General features: G+C 39.8%; 2 protein-coding genes and 1 long non-coding RNA gene across 8 annotated transcripts in view; 2 read left to right on the forward strand and 1 right to left on the reverse strand.

The window, feature by feature from the left end:
- Positions 1-11,070, reverse strand: part of LOC100741473 (solute carrier family 12 member 4) — a 102,307-nt gene extending 91,237 nt beyond the window's left edge. For 2 of the 3 annotated variants that reach the window (XM_012388316.3, XM_012388315.3), the window contains exon 1: positions 10,303-11,070. In XM_012388316.3, the coding sequence (XP_012243739.1) occupies positions 10,303-10,378 (76 nt within the window). In that variant the 5' untranslated portion in view covers positions 10,379-11,070. The remainder of the gene's footprint in view (positions 1-10,302) is intronic. The other variant, XM_003491352.4, reaches the window with a different exon arrangement.
- On the forward strand, positions 6,321-10,306 carry LOC117151950. Its single transcript, XR_004462127.1, has 2 exons — positions 6,321-9,349; positions 9,639-10,306. It is a non-coding gene; the product is annotated as an uncharacterized LOC117151950 (long non-coding RNA).
- Positions 11,071-13,674: 2,604 nt separating the features above from the next.
- On the forward strand, positions 13,675-19,560 carry LOC100741591 (bromodomain-containing protein 7). Of its 4 annotated transcripts, none has more exons than XM_033321969.1 (4): positions 13,675-14,084; positions 15,808-15,918; positions 16,718-18,418; positions 18,523-19,560. In XM_033321969.1, exons 3-4 carry the CDS (start codon positions 16,828-16,830, stop codon positions 19,179-19,181), a joined length of 2,250 nt encoding a protein of 749 aa, XP_033177860.1. In that variant the 5' UTR covers positions 13,675-14,084; positions 15,808-15,918; positions 16,718-16,827; the 3' UTR covers positions 19,182-19,560. The 4 variants fall into 4 exon arrangements, with proteins under 4 accessions (XP_033177860.1, XP_012243883.1, XP_003491401.1 ...); XM_012388459.3 differs by lacking the exon at positions 13,675-14,084 and adding an exon at positions 14,817-15,193; XM_012388460.3 differs by lacking the exon at positions 15,808-15,918.
- The last annotated feature ends 5,231 nt before the right edge of the window (positions 19,561-24,791 follow it).

Below are 24,791 nucleotides of genomic sequence, written 5' to 3' on the forward strand. Positions count from 1 at the left end.
GTGTTGACGCTCATCAACAGCTCGCGATAGCGAGCCCCGGAACGTGACATCGGAACTCGGTGCCCACGGAGATCAGCCCAGACATCGTTTCCTCCTCGGCAAGATAAAGTGACACTGAACGTGACACTGCACCCGCGTGCGTTATCTCGATCTTTGGAACCTACAACTTTTCGCATTTCGTACTGTCCTCGCCTGGTCGATTATTATTGGTGCACGTTAAAATGCTACACGATGTAGCAACGTATTACACGGACTTATCGTATTATAGTAATTTGTTAATGGAACGGCGTACGCTAGGGGAAGTCTGGATTGAATTCTTAGGGGTCAGAAATCCCGGAGGATTTGGTGAAACGAGCAACGACATTTTGGTGATTCGGCTTCAATTTTCAGTGGACGTAGCTGATTAATAGATTCGAATTAACCTACTTCTACCCGTTGTCAGATCAAGTAAGAAATAACGGTGCTGCATCGAAATAGAAGATAGACCGTAGAAAAGAAATTCAAGCCCTAATGCAAAAAGACATTTTCATCCATTCTCTTTGAAAGAATTTCTCACAGCGATATCAAATACGATACGTCATATCGCATCCTCCTTGTGCACGACATCGTACAAAGAAACGCGACTAGAAATTTCTCGTCATTGATATCTGCGCTCGTGTCACAAGCTGCTGTTCCCCTGTATCGCGAAAAATAGGTTCGTAACTTTGGGAATCAGGGCGACGCGACGCGACACACGCTGCTGAAAGCCGGTAATCGAATTGTGCCTCGGTTCTCTGAGATTCAGGTGTCACGGGGGAGACAAGATCTCGCCGGAGGATAAAGGGGAAGCGAATCAAGGGATGTACAAGGGAATGTGTAACATTGGCAAAGCGTACGAAACTTGGACAGATTTTGATGAATATTGAAACCGCGGCGTAAACGTGTGCACGTTTTCCAGCAAACTCTGGCAGATATTTAAAACAGAGAAAATGGGTCGTCAACGTTTTCTTTTTTCTTCCCTCGAATCTTGACGTGCACTTACGAAGATGAGGCCCGCGTAGCTTCTTCCTCGCTCGTTTAATCAAACTCATTTAATCGTCGATATCGATACTTTGATTTTGTACCTGTCTTTTCGTTGCTGCGTGTAAATTGAATTTTTATTAAAAAGATATATCTCTATGCAGTACGTCGCCCGTCTTGGATACGGTCAAGACATCGCGAGATGGGAAGCATATTTTCGCGCATAATATTACTCAGGAAAATGAGACACAACCGTTGGCGTCCTGTTTCTCGTCTGATGCACCGGAAAAGGAACTGGGAGCCCTCCCGGGGCTAAAGTCGAAATTGCTTTTGGACACGAAAGCAATATCGTAGGCACACGGAACTTACTGCTACCACCATCAGAATTTTCAAGTTTGCTTTACGTATAATGCCAGAATATCTCGATAAAGCGACGGATTATAAGGAAAGCTTCAAACACGAGGATAAAAAGCTTTAAACGTAACTCAATTTCCAGGGATCCGTTTTACCGCAAGGATCATGAAATTTGCTTTGTCGAATTCTCGGCTACTTTCGAAGTTAAACGATCCACGTTTCTCGTTATCTCCTAAACAGTGCAGGAAACGTAACGAAGGAGCCAATTTATCCGAAACTTCTTATCGATCGAGTTCGGTTTAAGACTTTGAAAACATGAAATCTCCAACAGGAAAACACGAAGAACGAATAAAATGGCTCTCTCTCCGGTTTCCCAAACGGAGTAAAAAAATTCTCAGAAATAGCTCCCTCTATCCTTCAAGAGAGTACGAAAACAAATCGTCAGTGGAAATTTTTTCTCGCGTCGACACATGTAACAAACGCGTTGCACGCGACAATGGGCGACCGGACGAAGAAACGCAAAAATCCAGCCGGTTGAATCACCCGGATGATTGCAGAAGCCGCTGCAAACCGCTTTAAGTGATACGCCGCGTGTGTGTGAAAACAATAACGGCGTAATTGGGCCAATAATAAAATAATTGTTAGCGCTTGGGTGTTGCTTATGCGCGTGCCTATCCACGTCTCGACCGCGTATCGTCCTGTTCCAATTGTCTTACGCAAGCCCGAGAAATTTTCTCGCTAAATAATAAACCCTGAACGCTTAAATCTTCATCAAACGTCGATGTTCGTGATCCAGTCGGGGGCAACCTTCGCGGAAACCATGCTTGCCATTGTGACGATTGTGGAACAGCACGACGATGATAAATGTCTCATAAACGTAGTTTTCGCTTAACAAGAGTAACTTAACTGACATCTTAATACATTTTTTGGATCTTCTGATTTATTTGAGACGATGATTAGAAGTGGGAGTACGTATTTATAATTCACTATCTGGTAATTTAGAAACTTATTTTTATTATAATTATAAAATTAGAACACGTTAAACCGTCGTGATTTGATTAATTTCTAATTAATTTTTTATTTGTGTTTGAGACGACGATCATATAACGTTGAATCGAAAATGTCCCCTTTTTCATTTGTCGTTTTTATTTCATTAGAATGCCACTAATAAACAGAAATCATCAAGGTAGAAATTAATGAACTTCGAGACAATATTTCAAAGCAAGAGCAACGAATTTATGAACCTCTGAAAATCCAGTCCGACTAAATAATCCGTGCAGATTATCTTCACACGGCTGTTTAACGCACGGTTGAACATGTTCATCAGATTGGAAACGCAAAGACGTGTGTTACAAATGTGCAGGTTTTCCACGAAGACCATTCGCGTTTCCCATGTTCGTTTGCCCGTTGGAAATAAATCGATGGAAACGTGGCTTCAAAGCGTGCCGCCTTCCGCGATTGCGTGGGTGGTTAAGAGCAGAACGATTAATTGAAAAGTCAGGGATCAATGGACACCGCGTGTCTAAAGTTTGCGATCCTCTTCGACCTGCAGGTCTTTGAAAATATCTCAAGTATGAATGCAACGCCGTGCAACTGAGTGTGTGCACAGTTGTGCGTCGTTTTATCTTCGTTGCAATTGTGTTACGTCTGAAACGTGGGATATTTCACCGCGAGAATTCCGTGACGAGAATTCGATGATATTTTTGTAAATTATGAAACTTGTAATTACTTCTATTTATAATAAACTTACTTCTATTTATAATAAAATATATCGTAAATGTTTACCGTGCTAATTCGTTAGCTACCGTCACTGTGTCGTCGCAACTAAGTACTTAACACATTAATTTATATTTGCTCGATCATCGTATCCATGCAAACCGAATTTGATAACTTCTAATTATAATTAGCTATTCCTTTATTTATCTCCACATCAATTTCAATCGCGATAAATAATTCCTACTCAGTTAAGAGTCAGAAACAACAAAGATCCACTGGATATCATTATTGACGCAAATTAGCTGCATTAAATTAAACGATTCCAGGCAATTTCGTTTGTAAATTCGAAGCGAACCGAGAGGCTGTTTCATTCATGAATCTTTGGAGCGAGCGACGACGTAAGAGCGGTTGGACGTTGCACGAAGCAGATAGCTGTGGGAAAGATCGTTCCACCGAGAGCTCGGCGTGTCAATTGACATTTATTCCCGGGGATACGTCACAAATTCTCGAGGAGAAACAGCCCAGCCTGTGTCCAGGCAGACGGTCGTGTATTAATATCTGAATTACGCCAACTGTCGTGGCAGCGGCTGCTTTTGTTCCGTTCCAGCCGCGTCTATCACATCCAGGATAAACTTAAAAATATATCCACGGAAAGATACCGATACACGAACAAGCGGAGAAAGCATAACCGGCAGCTGTTGGCAAATTTACGAGAACGTGATCGTTTTATAGAGCGATCTATCGTTTTCAGGAGTAAATCGTTCTTATACTTGGAAAGTTTATGGCGATGTCTCGGGAATATTATTTTTATTAGATTATATAAAAGACAATATTTTCTGCAATCGAACAACAGATTTTATAGAAAAGTATTCGATGTAATACCAATAACGATCGTACGAGAGAGACCGGGTCTCCAAGCTTAGAATAGAACTCGAAGCTAAGAGTTCTCACAATTTTTCTGTTATATAATTTCGTCTACTATGCGCTGTATTGCGCATCGGACAATGATTATGATGTGTGCAAATATGAGAAAATAAAAGTTGGGTAAAAATAGAGCGAATGGACGAAAGGAACGGACATACGAGGAATGAGAGAAAGCTATAGAGGGTGGCATTGAGCGAAAGAAAAATAAAAGATGAGAAGAAAGATTGAGAAAAGGAAAGAGATTTATGGCAAGTGCGCCGTTCTCGCGGATTCTCAAGATTGCCGATTTACCTTGTGATCGATAAACATGTTCGACTCGCAATCGAGGATGAGCTTTTCAGCATCCGAAAAAACTAAAAAATAGTTGACAAAAATTCGTCGAATGAAAATTAAAACTCAAATCGTTCTCTGCTATCTAGACGTACATAAAATTCTTTGAACGGCAGAATTTTGGAAGCCTTTTAACACGGAACTTCGGATAGCGTCGCGATGTACAGTTATGTGCTTCTTTAAATAACCGAAGGTTGACGCTATCTGTCACTCGAATCTTTCCATCGACAAGGAGACAAAATTCCGTGAAATTTCTCGCGACGATCTCGTCGAAAGAGACGAACGACCCAGATCCAGCGCGTTCTGAACAAAAGCGTTTACGATGGTGGAGCGCGAAGAGCTGCGCTTTTGAGAATTCATTGGTGATGAGTTTTCGAAGAACTTGGTGTCACGGAACGGACAAAGGGAATGCTGGAACAGAACACGCCAAGTAGAATGCTCGCCAACCTCGCAACATCGTAGTTTCCCGAAATAATCCAACGCACGACCAAATAAACGAACACCGGATATATCGTATTTGTAAGGGAAGTGGCGCGACCCACGAGCGCTGTTACGCTTTACAAAACGGTTTCCTTCGAGATTTCAATGCCTCGCGAGAGCTTCCACAAATTCCTTCCGCGAATGAAGATTTATCGAAGAACAAGTTACTCCATACTGGCAACTTTGAAAAATAACTCTCTTTCTTTCTTTCGGGTATCGAGTGGAAGGAGTTTTGTTCGCAACATTGTAAAGTTCCTAGGCGAATAAGTAACTCGAGTAACTCTCTCTGTTATACACGCTCGTACATCATATTTCGAGCTCTTATATTCATTTAAATACACGAGAAAGGAAGTTATACAGCCCAAAGTTTTCAATTGTCTTGTCTTATTTTTCAAACCACTTCTACTAACAGATACGACTACGTTAAAAATTCCACTCGTTAATCCCTGAGAAAAAGTTCAACGATAAATTAAAACAACATTCTCTACGCGCAACAAAATCCTCTGAAAAATTTGCAGGCTCACAATCGCGTGACACATTCTCCAAGTAGTCTGCGCTACAAAGAAACGAGGAACTGAACGGAGGGAAGGAGCTCGATTGAAAAGAACTGGGCATCTGAAAATAATCTTTCCACGGATAAGCTGGGAACGCTCGAAACGCGTGGCGTCGGCAAAAGGCTGGACCATGGGTTCGTATAGTCGACGGTCGACGTTAGCATAATTCTCTGTTGATAAACACATAGGCAGTGGAATGGAGACTGTAGGGCTGTGAGATCTGGCACGCTGCCATGGCTGGCAAAACGTCTGAACTACGTCTCCGTAATACGACGCGGCGCCGCGTCATACGTCGCTGGAAAGACGTGTATGCATAATACATTCAGGCGTGAACACACGCGCACGATACCGCTGGATACACAATGCCATCTACGATCTGAAAGCGAAAAATCTGTTAAAACGTGCCTCATTTATGCGGACATAGCGGAGAGCTTTCTTGTTAGTTCACCTCCTCCTTCTCGCTCTTCTCCTTTCGCCGTCGTCTCCTCTTTCCATCTTTCTTTCCTCCCGAGGAACGCTGTTAATCGCGTACGAGACCAGCGCCCCGAGGCACTGTCTGCTCTATACTTTAAAAAAGTTGTAAAACACCTCGAGAAACCATTCGTCAAACAGTCATTGAAATTCTACGTCGGTGGAATAAACGAGAGCTTTGTTTGTTCTACGACACCTGACGATTCCTTAAGAAAGGTGTCTCGTCGCGATCCACGGAATCTGATGACACGAGCGGGCAATATCGGTTATTGTAATCCATCGTTTTATTTTTGCTCTTTGCGTGCAAGATACCTCTGTTTCCTTACACTTTGTAACGTGGATTTCTGCTTTAAGTGACAGTGATGAAGTCTCGTGACTCGTCTCAAACATTAAGCAGTCTACTCTGCGTGTAAAACGTAGAACGTCCAAAAGCCGAAAATAGCGTGTCAAAGTCAGTTAGCACGTAACAGAGGAATATGGAAGGTTACAATGAAAATCGTCAGCGAAGATGGAGAATACACTGCGGACACGTTGGATTAAACAGCAAATTCTGAGGATTAGTGGACAGTCGTGAACAGACCGTGTTGCGTTCCAATCTAACAGCACTGGCTCGCGAGTAAAGGTCGAACTAATTAATTATTGTGAAACAGGCTGCTCAAAAGCCGCTCTGAGGACACAGCGGCAAGTACACACAACCATGTTTGAACGTGTGTTCGATTAAGGAGACAGAGTTCATGGATTTTGAGGGTTGAATTAATTTTGACAATATGGTGTTTGTTGATTTTCAAATTGATGCCTCAAGGTTTACTATTAAAGTTAAATTACTTCTGGGAAGCCTGTTTAATTATTTGATAAATTAAAAGCTCCGTATTTGTAAGAAAATAATCCTTCGACGGAGTAAAATCATTTAATCGGTCGTTTGAGCGGATATGATAAAAGTTTTGGCATAGTTAAGTTAAACAAATAAAGTCATCCCTCTTCCAACAGTAGGAATCTTGTAAACGAGAGTCGTTTGTGAAAGGGGATTCGAACGACATTGTTCTCCACGCCAGGTAGCTTGAATACAGCTAAGAAAGGGTTTCTACCATGCCTAAAGCCACACGTTCTACTTTCTGTTGTTTGAGGGCGCCACGTCTCTCGCATGACACCTCGACAAAAGACACGATATATTGCACGAAACTGCTTCTACTTACCCCTCGACGTAGCTACGAGGAGAACGAATCCGGAGAAACGTTCGCGTGATAAATGTTTTGGTATAATCTGAATCGTATTTCTCCTATCTTACATGCATTTCGCTCGATTCGATTCGAGTTCGTTCAACTCGAAGTCTCGAAGATAGCAAACTAGAACTTCTACTCTATTTCGTAACAAATCCATTTCAAAATTGTAGATACGATCGAAAAATTTGATATATTGACTATTCTGCCGTAATGGAGCAACTTGCTTCCGAGAAAGGTACATGTTTCTAACAGGGATGGGCGTCAACATCCACAGATTTATCTGCTAAATCTACGAACAGAGAAAATATGATGTCGCCCATCGCGTGTACGTTCACGGAACACGTGACCTCAGAGTGCAATCCAACGGCAACACGTACTCTGACACTTTACTCGTCGATATTCCACGATTCAAACTTTCTTTCCCTTTGAAACAACCCGCTCTACCAAGATAATACGCGTGTTTCATTTATACAATTAAGCACGATGTTATTTTTCTGGCTAATTAAAGTCGCTATATTCGCGAACAAGACGAAGGACTACCATGTTCACCACGGTTTGCGATTAAGTCTTAACAAGCAATAACGCTCGAACAAGTTCATTACACGGCGCTTGTCACACGTTAGATGTCCACGTAGATTTCCTCGACGCCTAACGCGTGTCGTTCATAGACAAACGGAACACATGATAGAGCGAAAGGGATGAAGCGAAAGAGGGAACGCGAAAGAGGAATCGGTAGATCGAGAGAGAAGGAAGGTAAGTGCACAAGTCCAGCTCGTGTATGAATCGCAGACAACCGTGCAACGAAATACAACGTGTAGAGTGGGGTTGCGTGATTATCGACCCCTCGTTGCCTCGGCTTTTGTAGCAGGGATGCAGCTGCCCCTTTTACCCCGCCCTGAACAGTTGGGTTTCTCGTCGACGAACTTCAGCCATCCAACAGCTAGAGAGACTACGAGTGGTTCTCATGCGAGCCACTACTGTTCAATGGTAACTAAAAGAGAGAAAGAGACCCTTTCGCGTGTCGTTCATGGTCGTCTCATAATCAGAGAGATGAAGATAATGTTTCGGGGTAGCGTGGAGAATAAAGTACAGTGGAAGCGATAGCCGAAAGAAAGCGGCAATAAAGACGATTTAATGACGGAGATAATTGGTAGTTGATGCATTTGGAGATCGTAGAGTCGACTTGTATTTGGTAATAATTGCAGGTTCGCGAAACTTGTCGGAAAGTTGGTAAGCATTACTTATCGGCAGATACGTTTAATTATCTCGAGGAGCCAGAGTCGCAGGGAACGGGATTAATAACTCTACAACTCCTCTCGTTACCAAAGTACAGTTCGCGAGGATTACGCAACGATAATTTGTCTGGAGAGACGAATTCGCGACAGTGGTGACACGAAACGAGCGATTAAGTTCTGCCTGTGATTCGAAATCGAAGCGATCATTTACATAACTCTCCGCGTTGAGGCTTCTTTCTATCGCCGATCTAACGCTATTGAGAAACACTGACACTCGATAATCAGATCTCGGTGGTTTGGGTAAAAGACCAAGGTGGTCGACCTTGACAATTGCGGCGTTACATCGATATTTTATTTTTGGAGCAGCCATTCTGGATATCTCGACAATGGCGAAAACGTGAATAAGCGTTTCTCTATACGTCTGTCGTTGCTCTACAGTTCACCACGTTACTTGCCCTCGGTTGTCTTTTACTTTCTCAATATTTCACCCACGAAAGAAAACATAAACGAAGGAAACGTAGCTAATTATCCACGAATGATCAGATCCCTAGGGAACCGATTATGCGGCTGCATCGAATTAGGTATAGATACGCCACAAAGAAGCATCCCTCTTCTACCTCCGTGATACGTAATAATTTCCTGATTTCATCAAACGTCCAATTTCTTATGCAAATCCACCGTGATCGTGGATATTGACTATTCGGAGACGACCACGCCTTTGGAAAACGTCCGAACGAAAATAGACGAGCCACGCATGTACGTAAAACGTCAAGGTCCAGAGTTAGAATCTCTTCTCGTTGAAATACCAATCGTTCTCCAATAAAACACTGACTTACGAAACACGGTCGCGTAGAATTATTAAGCGGCTAACCGATCGATAGTTAAAGGACACGCGACGAACCGTAATTTTGCAAAATAAGCCGGAAAAAGTCAACAGCAGGTAGATCAACCGATCGGTAAACGAAACAAAACCTTGAAGGTCGCTTAGTCAGCGCGAAAACGTCTGGAAATCGGTAACGCGATGCCGTCAGTGTATCCAGGCGCCTGGTGGAGTCACGATAGCGTGGTATGTGTAGCACGACGATATCCAACGTTGGACTGGACTGGTTTCTCCGAACCGACATGGTGTTGCGTTGCGTGGACGCGTAACTTGCGGTTACAGCCGTCGCGTCGATAGCCATCGGTCATTTTAAACTTGTTTAACCATCCTCTAAATTAATACAGATGATAATGTGTAGGCGCCAAGTTTCGCGCGTCTTCCATGTTTGTTTTCAAGCCAATGTTCGATTCTTTCAAGTTGAATATCTTCGAGGAATAATTATTCAAATGTAAGAGGAATTATTTATATCGAATAGGAACTATCGTCGTTCTTGCTAAGAAAAGAAGTGGAAAGATACCGGTCTTTCGATCTTGGGGATGACTCGAACCGATAGATAAGAAATCTAGTCAATAGCGAAGAAGTTAAATTCGCAAATAACAGTATCGAGATTGTCTGACAGAAGTTTGGATGCAAAATACGAAGGGACTAATTTTCTTAATTAATCGTTTCATTTCAGAAATTTATCGCGATGCCTGCTGGTGGTGGGCCTCCGCGAAGATCGATCGACCTTGACGCGAAAACCTTTAACAGAGTGGAACTCTGCTCAACGTTTCAACGGATATATTTTTAATGCCGTTAAAATAGAAAATATTCGGTCTTCTGCGCAAATTTATAGTTACGTTAACGACTCAGCACAATCGTGTGAGATTGGTGAAAACTACTCAGAGAAACCTTAGTCGATTGCTCCAGGATATGTAAATTATGGGGTATTATGTATGCACGCGCATGCGTGTACGTATGTGTGTGCATGTTTTGAACAGGTAGCTGGATTATCGCTTGCAAAATTTCTCTCGTATAACGCGACATGCATATCCGAGCATAATCGTAAATGAAGCAACTCTCTCGCGTTCACTTGTACGTTTAACCTTTTGGAGTTTAACACGTGCGGAGCAAAAAACTAAATAAAAACAAGCACTTACCATAGTCCAGCGATGGTTGTTGATGCTGCGCGTATTGCGACGTATTATTGGCCGGTGTAACTCGGAAACGATCCATTCTTCGTTATCCTCAACGAACACCACCACCAAAACAACACCAAACAATCTCTTCACCTCCGGTTGCTCGATGCGCACACCGTTTATTCTCGATTAACGCGAACCGCGCAATAAGTTAACCGGGGATGCTGGTTAACAACGAAACACCCGCACTTTCGTTTACGATGATTGGTGAACGCGTTCTCCATTCGCCGGTGCGGTGTTACAGGCTTCTGGTAGCCGTGCTGTGACTGTGTGCCACTGACAACACCACGAGAAACAGACAGACTACCAGACACAGAGCGTGCAAGAGGGACAATAAAAGAGCGAGTACGAAAGGGAGGGAGAACGTAGCAACTACAAATGATCGTAGGTGGGAAAGAAACAGAAATTGCAGAAACGAGAGTGTGCGTTCGTGTGTTCTCTATCGAATGTCTTTATCACACCTACGGATGTGTGTACGCCACAGCCGCGCCTCGCGTCTCGTGTCTCGCACGTTTTGTCGAGCCGCTCGGTGCTGAATCCCGGACGAGCGTGCAACGCGTGCTGTATGCGATAACGCCGCCTCTGCTCGCCCATAAACTCGCCAACGGAGGGGTACACTACTCTCCACGGATCCGCGTGTTAGGACACGTCTCTATGTGTATCCTTATTTCTGTCTTTCTTCCGCTTCTTCGTGAGCAACGACCGCACTCCGTTTGGGATACCGTCTGTGCCTGCTGCGCTGACACAAGGACTCTACTCGTGACTTCAGTCTGATCGGCTGTTTTATATGTGTAAGATACTCACGCGTGTGTGCACGCGTATACGCCAGGGGGCCCCTCGATAGAACGCTTTTGCCGACTGTCGAGCGCCGCAACCAGAGCACCCACGTGTGCGTGCATGCAACCGGCTTTCCCCAGGATCGTACCAATCGTGAAACTACCCTCTTTAGTCCGCCATTGGCCTTCATCGAACGATGGTAGGAGGGGCGTTACGTTGCCAGGGCACTGAAAACCTGAAAGATATTAACATGTTAGTTTCTTGTACTGGGAAGGTTGTTATGTTAATAAATAAAGTTGTAAATATATAATCAAAATTTTGAGATAGAACTTTCCGACCAAACTATAATTTGGAACAAAGTATATGACTACTCCGAATCAATATGTGGAGCGGTAATTAGTAGTATTTGTTAAAGAGCAATTCGAAAGATCACGTTTGGATAAGATAAAAAGCAGAGTATAAACGATAAGGTTATACGACCTTCGTTATTATAAAAAAGAGTCGTAAGATCGTTCTGAGATGGTTTAAACGTGATAAAAGTAGAGGAAAGTCGAATGTTATCCTACGTTTCTTGGCTACGCTCCAAAATCTTCTTTCTCTAGAATTATATCACTCCTGCAAATTACCGGAATTCAATTAATTTAATCATAACCAATTCAGAACGAAATTATTAATCTCCGACATACAGCTACAACTGCGATACAGTTTGTCATATACCAACTATCATATACTCGAAACTTTTGACAAAGCGTGCGCGACAATAAATCGTGGAGTTATTGCCACGAACGATACATGAGCGTGGCCACGTGTATGCGTGTATCCGCACCGGCTTTTTCCAGGACCGTAACTACATCACGATATGCCATCCTCCTTTGTCAATTTCGCGCTTTGACAAAGAAGATCCCAAAGAGAATTTCTCGAGTTTCGATACTCGTGGTCAATGTCCCTAACGAAAATGAGCCACTTTCATTTCCGGCCTTTATGTATACAGATACGTATTTACAATTCAAATGGATATGCAGCGATGGTTTCGCCGCAGGAAAACCGAAAAGGACTTTGGCGCGTGAGTATTGATTATCAGGGAATCTCTTTAAGTGCACCTCGGAATACTTAAACGGGTAATTACCAATTGGATTTTTATCTGCCAGATATTGAAGTGATTATCGAGCGTGTTAACACTCAGAATCGATCGATGATCGAAAAATGATCATAACGCATAAATTCTGCAAAGAGCAAAATTGATATCTGATTATTCAAAGGTACATACATATATTCATATATACGCTCCCATGAATCACGTGAATGCATTATACATTGTATGCAGGCATGAGTATCCTGTATTTCAGAGTCACGCTGTTATGCTACGGTGATAACACAACTGTAACCGAATTGCTACATTTTCCTCCACAATACGGTGAGTAATCACACAACTTCATCGGTTGCCTGTATCCTGTTCTAGGTGGCAGCAGGAAACGGAAGCCTCTCCTTCGGGAAAATTCCACTGCGCGCACTGTTTTGCATCTCGAATCCTTCCCAAAGGGTTAACGATACACAGACAGACAATCTTGATTTGCAAAATAAAGCCAAACTATGAAAATGGAAGTTACTATCTATCTGACACGCGCATTATGTTTTGTATCGCTTCGTTCAACATCGTAAATTACAACATGCTGTTTATTCTAAATTGCTGAATTCTTATCGGACGCAATTTGGTCTTTCTTTGTGTCGTACAATTTAATTACCCATTGAAATGTTACTTCAATTTAGCGGCATTTCAACGAGACGATACCGTGAATGTTGCTAGTGATATACGGTCCTTGAAAGAGCAACATGACGTTGAAGGGCGTGTAGATTTCAAAGGTTGTGCATATCACGAACATTTGATTGAGAGTCTCGGAAATTTGTTCTACTATCAACGGCAAGAAAAAGCTATTCTGCGTTAATTGAAAAACTATCCAACGACCGATATTCAAGAAGCGTCTCTTCTTTATAAAGACTAACACAGAGAGAAATAGAAGTGTAACTGAAGGTGGACTGTGCTTCTATGTGCACGTTGCGATGTATTTTATTTTTCGCATAACTATCTTCCTCTGTAAGGAGGTCACGATTTACGACTTTAAACTCGACGTTGTAAAATATAAGGAGCTCGTGACAAGTAGTTGGATATTAGCAAACCTAGGATCCGGCATCATACGTCCGTAAGCCATTTTAATCGAAAGAAAAATCGCATCAGCATTTCAAATGCATGGAGATCGGTAAAGTGCGCTACTTTAATGCAGAAGCTAGGCTTAAGCTAGAATCCGTGAAGTCCCCGGCTTTCGCGTATTTTCGCGTTCCATTGATAATGCAAATCCATTGTCACTATCGTTGCTTTTGTTCGTCTCGACAATCTATATCTATATATATATATACATAGATACAGATATATATGTATATACATATATAAGTGCCCCATGTGCGACATATTTTCAAAAGCGCAGCAGATTCGAGTGCCGCAGATAGCTTATCGATTACTCGGTTTCAATGCATTAATTCAATGTCCAAATATCTATTGCATCCTTAACTTAAATAGCGAAAAATGTTAAAATCAAGGACAATGTACATGTTTGGTGATAATAAAACGTAAAATAAAGATGTTGAAAGGAATCAGAGGTCAGTGAAACGTCGGGAATTTTCCGGTCCTTGTTCACTTAAGGTCGGCGAGCTTCTGTTCGGCGTATTCCGAACGAATACAAGAGATTCGAAGGGAGGCACAAACAGGAATTGGCTGGTCGATGCTCCTTAACGTTCCAGATACAGTGTAATGCAGGGGAAGACGACACATCTGTGCTGTTGTGCGTGAATTTTTTTCGGAGCCACCGAGAAAACACATTTCTCTTTCTCTCTCTGTTCCGCTCGACGTTTTACCGAAACAGCTGATCGTTTGCCCCTTTAATTGCATCGCGGCTGGGTTCGTCGACGCCGCGGTAAGTTGCTGGATATTTCAATAAAAATTCGCCATAGTGTATGCTCATTTAGTGGGGCAATCTTGTACGGTAAAGCGTGTCTGTGAATACGGTCGAGTATCTCGTTCCTCGGTGTACGGTAAGTGCTACTACTTCAAGCGTCTTTTGTAGGTTAGGAAGCGCCTTTCGCCTTTAAAGCTCCATACACAATGTTTCCCTGGATCGTCTGTGTATGTAGAAGTTACAGATGCCATGGAATCCTATTCCGACAGAAATAATTTTCTATCTATAAAACTTGTGATTTTGTTAGTGTAATTATTGATAATGCCATCGTGTTTGCTCGTGAAATTCGATTTATTATAAAGCGACTGAGCTTTTTTGTTCCATTAGGTTCCATTACTTTCTCAGTTGCAGAGAATTAACGAAGTAAATCGTCTTTTTAGATTCGATATCGAGTGCTTTTTCTTTTTAATTAGATGCAGTCGAAAATATTATGGCTCAATTTTTTGATATTTATTGTAAGTATTTCGAAACAGGATAGAGTTTAGTTAAATACAATAAAATTAGAAATTAAGTGTAAATTAATGTTAGTTCGAATCTAAAGCTACAAATATAATTTATAATTTTTCACTCTACATATTTCAAAATATTCAGGTACGCTGCTGTTATTTAAATTTTTCGTAATTAATTTGTTGATATAGAAAAAAAATTTGTTACCTGCTCAGCGTTACAAAGAGAGTATCTTGGAAAGTGTGAAATAAAATTTTCAATGTTTTAATGTAAGTGGAAAATGATAAATTTATATTCGACCGCATTCGTAACACGCGCCTCTTCGAACGACGCGTCGCCATGACAGGGCAGCTGGCGAATAAACGTTGGACCGGGGGAACGAAAGACATGTATCCACCATAACGGCTTGGCAGGGCTTGGAGTTCTGTGACGTCTTCAATGGCTGCCGCCGTATTGCTTATGCATGTAACGGAGCGCGGTACTCTCACAAACCGCGTTCCGTACTGGTTTACGACGTAGTGTTTACTATTTATCGTTAGAATATTCTATCAGGCTGTGAGCCAACGTGCAAACCATGGGCTCGAAGAAGCATAAAAAGCACAAGCGCGAAAGGCACGAAGGTGAGGATCAGGACTAAATCCGGTGTATCTCGATCGTTTTATCATTTCTGATCACTTTTAATTATTCCTTAACATCATCAATGGCATCATAGGTCGCCACATTATTATGTTCCGCGTTTTGAACAGTACAAAATGCCGCACACTGTGTTCCTAGCAAAATACGAAACGCGCATCGAATTGCAAAAGCGCTTCGATCATCGTTCCACTGCAATATTTGTTTTTACATTTGTTAATCGAATCATACTTACGACAGTTTGTTGCCACGTTATCAGGTGTTTTTGTTGTATACAGTATTTTGGAGCTTTCTTTTTCACATTGTAGATCGTAGCAACGAGTATTTTTGATTTCATCAATATTTCATTTTTTCTCATTTTTAATGTTTCTCTACTTGTTATCACTTGTCGATTTTTATATTATTGGAATATTTCACTGAATGTAATTCTATAGTGTTGACATTTGTGTCGATTATCTGAGGATTCAAATGAAAAGATCATCCATAAATACAAATGTGCTCAAGGTATGGAGATTGACACAGTACGAGGACCTTAATTGGTTGAAATTCTTGAACATTTTCATTGGAATCCTTTTTATACTCATAGTTTAATGATGCACAGGAATGTTGACTACGTTTTCACCACGGACAAACTGAGAGTGAGGTTGGAGTAGAAGTAAGGTGGATTCAAAAGTATAAACGAAGGTTCCACAGCAACAGGTGCGACGTGGAAGTAAGTGACGTGTAACAACAGACATGGACTGGTTGCACGACAGAAACTAGCTGTGCTTCCAAAATTACTCAGATGTCCCAACCCCTTTTAGTTCTTTTTTGTCTATTAAAATTAGTTGAAGTGCAACAAGATCTGTGATGAGACAAATTTGTTACAATTTTTTGCTATAAATATTTTGTGGATATTCACCTGGGATACATGGGATATCTGTTGCACTTCAATCACTTAGTTCCTTGGCTGTTATGTATTATGGCATCAGAAAGGCCATGTGCTTTTGCTTTACCTCGTTACGGGGTATTTTCAATTTCAAAAGTTGTTCCTTCCTTGATTATTCCTGCAGATTCAGTTGGTTCATACAACAGTAATTATTTTATTGCATACTTCTCTATCAAGGTTTATTTAATTTAAGTCGAGCTACTTCCATCTCGCTTCCAGTTTGTTGAATGTGAAAACAAGGTCACTGTCCTGTTATAAAATCATCTTTATTATCATTATTATCAACATCTCCTTCTACCTTTCTGTTAATATCCTGTAGATTTTTATTAATTCAAAATTATACTTATTTTTTCATAACCCTGCAAGATTATTTAATGTAATATTTAGCACCATATTTTTACATTACAACACTATTACGCTGTTATTCTGCACTTCTGTATGATTTTCTGCAAGACATCTTTGTTGCATGCACTAGATATTATGTATAGCTTAATGCTTTGATGTCTTCATACATATTTAGTATATATATATATACATGTAATCTTGATTTCTTGCAAATAATTTGCCCTTTCTTTTTTAACAGAAGAGCAGTATACAAGCACGGATAAACCCCGTACCTTGAAATTAATTTTGAAGGTTGGGGGTAGCAGTGGGACTCCTGAATACGGGAACGAATCCCCAAGCCAGACAACAATGTTGTCCCAACATTTGGGTGTCTACCAACAACAGTTGGGTCTCAATTGTCCTGTAACACAAGAATCAGAATATGATAGATACGTAGGACATAAAAAGCTTAAAAAGAAAAAGAAAAAGAAGGATAAAAGACATAAGCATCATCATAAAGATAAAAAGAGGAGAAGAGAGGAATCCAGTCAAGAATCAGTGGGAGATGCTGATGAAAGTTTAGCAGAAATCCCTAAAAAGATTCCTAATCATCAATTGTTACCTCCAAGGCCACCGTCTAGTGGAGAACATCGAGTTGGTGTTACTAGCCATATTAACTCTCTTTCTCCACATCGTGAACCTAGAACTTGTGTACTTAGGAAAATTGCCGAACGTACTCCTCTTCAACGACTATTGGAACACCTTCTTAGGTCAATGGAGAAACGTGACCCGCAGCAATTTTTTGCTTGGCCAGTCACAGATAGTATTGCACCTGGATACTCTCAGATCATTACTAATCCTATGGATTTCAGTACTATAAAGCAGAAAATAGACGATAATAGTTATCAAAACTTAAACGAATTCGTAGACGATTTTAAACTAATGTGTGATAATGCTACTACTTATAACCACCCAGATACAATTTATTACAAGGCAGCAAAAAAATTATTGCATGTTGGCCTAAAAATGGTTACACCTGAAAAGCTTCGTCAATTAAGACCTGTACTAACTTACATGCAGGATATCTCAAAAGAGGAGCTTGGGTTTGAATTGGGTACAGAAGATCCTAATAATCCAGACGTTCCCGTAACAGAGGAACAGATCGAACGGGAACGGGAACAGGAGGAACGTAACGAAGAGGCAGAAGAACTTCGAAAAGAGAACCAAAGGAAAATGAGATTAGCAAATTTAGGTAAATTTGAAGCCATTCCGGATGATATGACGCCGGAAGAAATCTTAAAACAAGCCCGAGGAGCCGCGAAAGTAGCATCGGACAAGTTAACATTGAAAAGGTTGAATTCCAAGATGGGTTTCCTTAGACAAAAGAAAGACGGAACTACTAGTTTACAGATCATAGTGCCGGGAGACGGCGTGATTCCAGGAACTAATCAAAGACCGGTATCATTAGTGCAGCTTATAGGTAAATTGAATCATGGTACAGGAGCGTTAGCAGGATTCCGAGAAGATAGGAGAAATATGTCTAAACCAGTTAAACCTTTATATTACGGTGCCTTTGGTTCTTATGCTCCAAGTTACGATTCCACGTTCGCTAATCTAACAAAGGAGGAAACAGACTTGGTGTATCAGACATATGGCGACGAGACTGCTGTACAATATGCAGAATCCATATTAGACTTTGCTAAAGACTGTGATTATACGTTAACTATGGTCGATGATCTGTTGGATATCCTGACAGGAGGAGATCACAGAAAGACTAAGAAGTTCCTTGAGGAAAAGCGAAGGCTTAAAGAGGAAGAAGAAAAGATAAAGCATTTATTAGAGAAGCCTATGCAAGATGTTAATCGCAATATCCCAACTTTAGACAATGTTAAAGTTGATATCGACCAACTGAAGACATTGTCAGAATTAGGAATTGATGTTAATTTTTTGGAGAATATGGGTAATTATACTTTAGAAAAAATTGGAATATCTATAATAACTTACTTAGTACTAAATAGGTACTTATTTGTAATAACATCTGTAATTTTATTTTATTTTTTGTAGAGGAGGAATTGAAGCTGAACGAGGAGCGTACAACTTTACAGAATCGATTGGACGATACGTCTCAGATGTTAGGTCGTTTAAAGCAAGTGCAGCACGAACGACTCTCAGCTCCACCGCCCGCTCATTTGTCAAATGTTACTAAAGCATCGGAGGCGGAAGTAATGATAGCCGAGAAAATCACAGACAATTTAACGGAAATAGCGAAGAAACTTCCTCCCTCGGCTATCGCTCCCGTAGACGGCTTGCGTAGAGCTATGGGCATAGCACCTCTTGGTGGACCAGAACCCATGGAAGTAGAACCGATCACGCATAATCCAACCATCGTTGCGGAGAACAATCTCTTATCGCAAACTAGTAACAATCAAGTCGCGTCGAATCTGTTATCGGCTCCGTCACCGATTCAGAATACTAATTTACTCAGTCCAACCAGTCAACAAAATCAACCAATTAATATCGTGAATACGAATCAAGCACCTATTCAGATACAGATCGGTATGACGCACAATCAGACTCCTCCGTCTTTATTGAGCACGTCAGAGACTTCTGCAGTACCAGATTTAGAATCGGAGCTTCGAGAATTTCTAGAGAGTGATCCTACATTAGGACACTCACCACTCCATGACGATAAAACTTTGGAGGATATTTTATCCGAATCTTAGTATGTACGAATCTTGAGATATATGGTTTTTATTAAGATTTACCTTCTATAGGTTGTACATTTTATTAGCTATATACAGTAGATTTAACGTCAGTTTAATACCATAGTTAATAAATGAGATGGTATTGTGTAACGTAATGTACTTCAATCAACATCGCAGTTATTTTCTTTCAAAATATACATATATGTACATTATTTATGAAGTTTGCGTAACAAATTATATTATACGAAGCTTTATAAAATTTTAACTTACACTGTGAAATTGTTCAATTGAAATCATGAAAGAACATGTTTTAACACAATTATTTTTGTTTTTATTTTTAAAAAACATTGTTCAAGATGTAATTATAATTAACTACTGATAAAATGTTACGCAGACGGTTTTCTTAAAATATACAATCAATCTCTTTATATGAAATTCAATCTTCCCATTGTTAAATTACTCAGTAAATCATGAAATAATGAACTGTCATTTCTATTTTAAAATGAAAAAATGTGAACTTGTAAATATTCATAAAGTGTATTTTTAAAAACAATTCTTGTATTTTCTTTTACATTTCATGATAAATATAAAAAATATTGTTCTAAGTTTTAGATCAAGCTTTCATATCTTTTTATATCGATCAATTTATAAAAAAAAAATGGAATAGAACAAGAAATGAAAAAAGGTTTTTGTGTATATAAAATATTTGAATTTTTTTACAGTTTGTTCAATATGACCGTTAATCATTACGAGTATAACGTGCATGGCAGTAAAAGCAAAGAAGTGACAAAATTTCAGCAAATAATAGTCAATCGTTATATATCACTATCTTGTTTGTTAAATACCTGTAAATGCCCATTGTATAAACACTATTGTATCATGTATTCATCACCTATCATTTCTATTTTATTTCAAATTGATGGGAGACGATAGAATAGGCACTTGTTCGAAATGCGTATTTCAAATACAAATTAATATGGCAAAATTAAAGCTAAAGCGTTAATTTATATGAAAAGTTTACCCCGTATATTTTTCTGGCTTAGACAAACATCATAGAAGCAGGAAACGTACCTTTTTTTTTATTTAATGAAGGAATTTAACATTAAAATATCGCAGATTTTAACACCTACAATTCGCGCATTTAATACTATATTTTACCGTACGGTAGCGCCAGCGAACACTTTTCCACCAATCATTGGCTTTCTAGGAAGGAATTCAAATTGTTCTTAATTTCTCGCGCGAAAACATAAGATCGCCATGTTGGTTTGAATAAAAGTCTCCTTACAACTGTGTGTAATTTGTGATGTGACAAGTGAACAATTTTCCTTCATCTACCATGAAACGAAAAAGGTAATTATCTCTTTCTCTCTCTATATATGTTTGTTTTATATTATTTTTGAAACTTTTTCTGTATTGTGTATATACTTCGTTGACATCTTACGTAGAAATAAGGTTATGCGTAGTGTGAGATGTTCACTTTACATAAAATAAGGTTTTTATTTTCCAATTTTCGTTTCAATTATCTTTATGATTTAAACTATCACCAATCTATTTCTATGAAATTCATAATCAGATCCACGAGATGTTTGGTGCATCACTTGAAAAGCCCTAAACCGCGTTCTACTTTAATGGAAACAATCTATCCTCTAATGCTTTTTAGCGGTAACAGCGAAAATATTTCCTTTTTCGCATTGTATAGAAATGTTATTTACGCAACGTGTGAAGCGCAAAGCTCGCGACCTAGTCGATTCCAGCGATGTAATGCGATATTCCGAGGGACGAGCGCGTAGGAATAACACACAGTAGCAAGTATGGGAGTTGTAGTTGCTCGATAATAGGATTACGCCGGTAAAGCGTAGGCTAATATGAAAATTGCGTGGTATAAGTGCCCCCGCATCCGGTATAAGTATGAGTCACTGTAATTACGTCGTTATAACGAAATAGACAAGTTCGAGTACGGAAAGCTAGAAACTCGATTAGCTACGTTTATTGCGGGCCAAATCTCTTTACCGCTAGCACGCCCGATTAATTGTTCCATTAGTGTTTTAACGTGCAAATTAAAAAAATTACTGTGAGACAACAGTTTCACAAATGTGTTCGGTGTTGTCTCGTTCCACTTTTTTTTTTTTTTTATTCGTATTTATTTTCGCCGAATGCTTCGTGCTGAAACTAAATATTGGAATTTTTCATCGAATTTCAATTTTGTTTTCAAACACTCCAATCGATCGTGAAATATTCCAGAGTTCCGTTTGTTTTAACATTATTTCCTTACGTTTCGCTTCCTAGTTCACATCAAACTTTTCATCCATAGGGAAACGTAATATTTAAACTACGATACTTGTTAAATTCCCGTTTTTTTCTTTTTTTGAGTTTTCTTCCTGAAACGGTAATCAAGCGAGATATTTGACGATTGAGATCCCCGGGTGTGTTTAAATTTCATTTCGACGTCACGACGCCGTAACGTAAATAAAACATTCCGATAACGAAGTTTGCCTTCTTCCATGGTCCGGGGTTTAATTTAATCGGGCGTTTCGAGACGCCAATTTTGACGACGTATTTCGTTGATAACGATTTTCAAGATGATCGCGATTTCGATTTCGATGAAGGAAACGAGCCGATTTAAGATTCTCACTCCAACTGTGACACGGGCCATAATAATTCCCGGCGAAACGAACGCACTCGAGAGTGTCGTCTGGTTTGCATCCTGACAGGTTAATTAACCAACGATTCCGTTCTTTCGAAAATATCGGCCTGTGTGCCTGGAAATGGTGTGCTCGCGTGGTTTTCGAGCGGAAGCTCGTTACCATCAACTATGAGCCGAGCAATTATCATTCTTTGATATCTGCCTGTGATACTTCGTGATTAACGTTTGCGCCATTTCCGCACATAATCTTTCTCGATTCGCAAATCTACACAGAGTCACGTGAATCGAATAGTTCGTAATATTTCGACGTAAACTGTAAACTGTTCAATTTTTTATAAAATTCTTGTCTCGTATTTTTGGCTAACTTAATATGGAAGTTCTACGATAGAAAAAGAATAATTTTGATTCTCTATTTTTGTCATTCTCCGGCCATTTTTAGATACTGGCACATATATCCTTTAAAAGGTAATCATCGATAGCGCTGAATACATTTACGAAAAGCTTTCTAGATTCGTTTGGAAATAATCTATCGAGGCTACTGTATTATAAAGGAATAAACGCGAAGGTATTCCGAAAGTTTAGCAAAACATGGATTCAATTACACAGAACCTGACCGCAATTTCATCACGACTATGTACTATATACCGACGATATTTCAAGCTTGTCGGATTAGTTTTCCCCGTAGGTATAGCCCACGACATTCTAGAAGATCCTGACGGCTGGCTAACGTGGGAATTCCACAGCCAAGTTCGCAGGTAGTTATCCGAGAGACTGTTTAAAATTTAAAAATGTAAGGACGACGCTGATTTGGGGTTAGTCAAGTTCGCCAGCTAAAATGCCGCGGTTAGTACATATACGCGAGTAGATACTCGCTTGTATACCAATTGTTTCTCTTTTTACTTTTCTCTTTGTCAGTTTTCATAATTCTTCGTTCTTTAATTCGTAGTTTGTTCTTCTACGAATTTGTATATTTCTATCTCGCCCTCCTTTCAACAAACAAGCAGACTTTTAGTATTCCAAAGAAAATTGTACCATAAAATTCATATTTTCTTCCAGCTTAAGATTCTTTTTAGCGATGGGAAAACTCAAACGGCTAAAACGAAAGGAATTTAAAAGAAACTGGAAAACGACATTGTACATTATACACGATTGGATCGGCATGATCAAAGAAGCGGGTCCGCTATGTCGAAATTAATTATCGTAGCGGTAAAACATAGGCTTCATTATCCGCGCGTTATTCTGCTGAATCGTACAGAGCAACCGAATGGAAGTATTGGATTCGGGGAATTTGCTTTGGCGGCGGCGCGTAAAATCGGCGTGGTCGAACGAGCGTCTCGTCACGAATGCTTGCCTCTATGACAAATAGATAGTTGTACACGCAAATCACAGCGATCGGCGATTAAACGGGATAACTAATTACTGATTGCTTTAAAGGAAATGTGCCCGTTCTAAATATCCGGAGATGTTTTCGAAACTAGGAACAAAGCATTTGCTTGTAGAATAATCGAGAAGAAATATGGTATGTGGTAAAGAAGTACGAAGCAGATAAAATATAGAAGCATTAGGGTTTCGTTGAGAAATGAAGTTTTGAAAAATAACAGATACACGTAAGAGCGTAGAACCTACCATATTTTTAATTTTAGCTTGAATTATGAGATTATGTGGATACTTTCCGCTTAAAGCTACACCTGTAATGTATGTATATACAAATATGTTAATGGTAAATCGTCAAAATTAACGTGATACGATGAAACATCTAAGCGAGAGAAATATTTATTCAACCTTAGTAAATATTTAACTCGAAACTCGAAATATTTATCTTCGTGATTCGTAATTAAAATGTTAATGATAAGGAGAAACATGGTATGCTTAGTCAGACTGCTGGAACGCTATGTAGTTAAGCAAGTAGAATATAAGCATATCAGGTCGAACGAGGGAAATACGCAGTAGAATAGGAACCTAACTCGTCAGTCAGGTCAGATAGACTCGTACGTAGCTTTATCTATCTGATTAGCGCAGTAAATGTAATTCATTTATTTCGTGATTAATCAACGCAGCGCAGTATAGAACTATACACAGTTGGAAACTGAGACACGTATAGATGTATTATACCGCGCGATTCTATCCGGTCCACAACTATTCCTCATAAATTCATGAACGACTAACTCAATTAAGCGAGCCTAAGCTGACAAGACTGTGGTCAGCTAGCAAATTAATTATGGTATCGACGTGGAATGAATTTATTACGCACGAAAATCTCTGTCCTTATGAATGCAAATTTTGCTTAAAGAGCTTTTGATTTAATTTTGCCACAAATGTCAAGCATGTTTTACATATACAAATTTCCTATTTTTAATTAGCATTAAAGGTACCAGATAATCAGGTTATTATTTTTATATATAACAATTTTCACCAATTCGTCATATCATTAACAACGAACTTTTCAAAAAAATTCTATGTTAATTTTATACGAATAATTATACAGTTTCCGCTTTGGACGTTGTAAATCTAATCGCATACCCCACAAGTTTCGACAAATTTAATCGTGCTATCAGTCGTGTAAGCAGCCCTAACGCGGCTTTAGATTCTAATCGACTGTAATAATCGGATAGCTCTGCTGCCGGATGATATTCGTCGTTTTAATCCTGCTTTGTTCTCGCAAGCTATCGTGCAATTCCATTAAAATTCTCGTGAAAATTGAACGCGTCATCACGTTTGAACTTCCGTATCTAGATTCATCTAACGCTGGTATTATCGATCTTCAACTTCGCTGTTCGCCACCATATAGTTTTATAAGCTCTTAAAATTTTACGCATTCGCTATTCATCATCTTTACTCCATCTTCTTAAGGCGAGAAATTTATCGTTGGAAGTGAATGGGTTCGCATAGAGGAGCGAGTCTTTACAAGCATCGTGTACTTTAGCCAAAGAAAGCTTCTTTTTCATCAAAGCTGTATTCTTCAACGAAGAATTTATAAAGCGACC

Source organism: Bombus impatiens, unplaced genomic scaffold, assembly GCF_000188095.3.
Source record: "Bombus impatiens unplaced genomic scaffold, BIMP_2.2 scf_0548, whole genome shotgun sequence".
Lineage (NCBI taxonomy): Eukaryota > Metazoa > Arthropoda > Insecta > Hymenoptera > Apidae > Bombus > Bombus impatiens.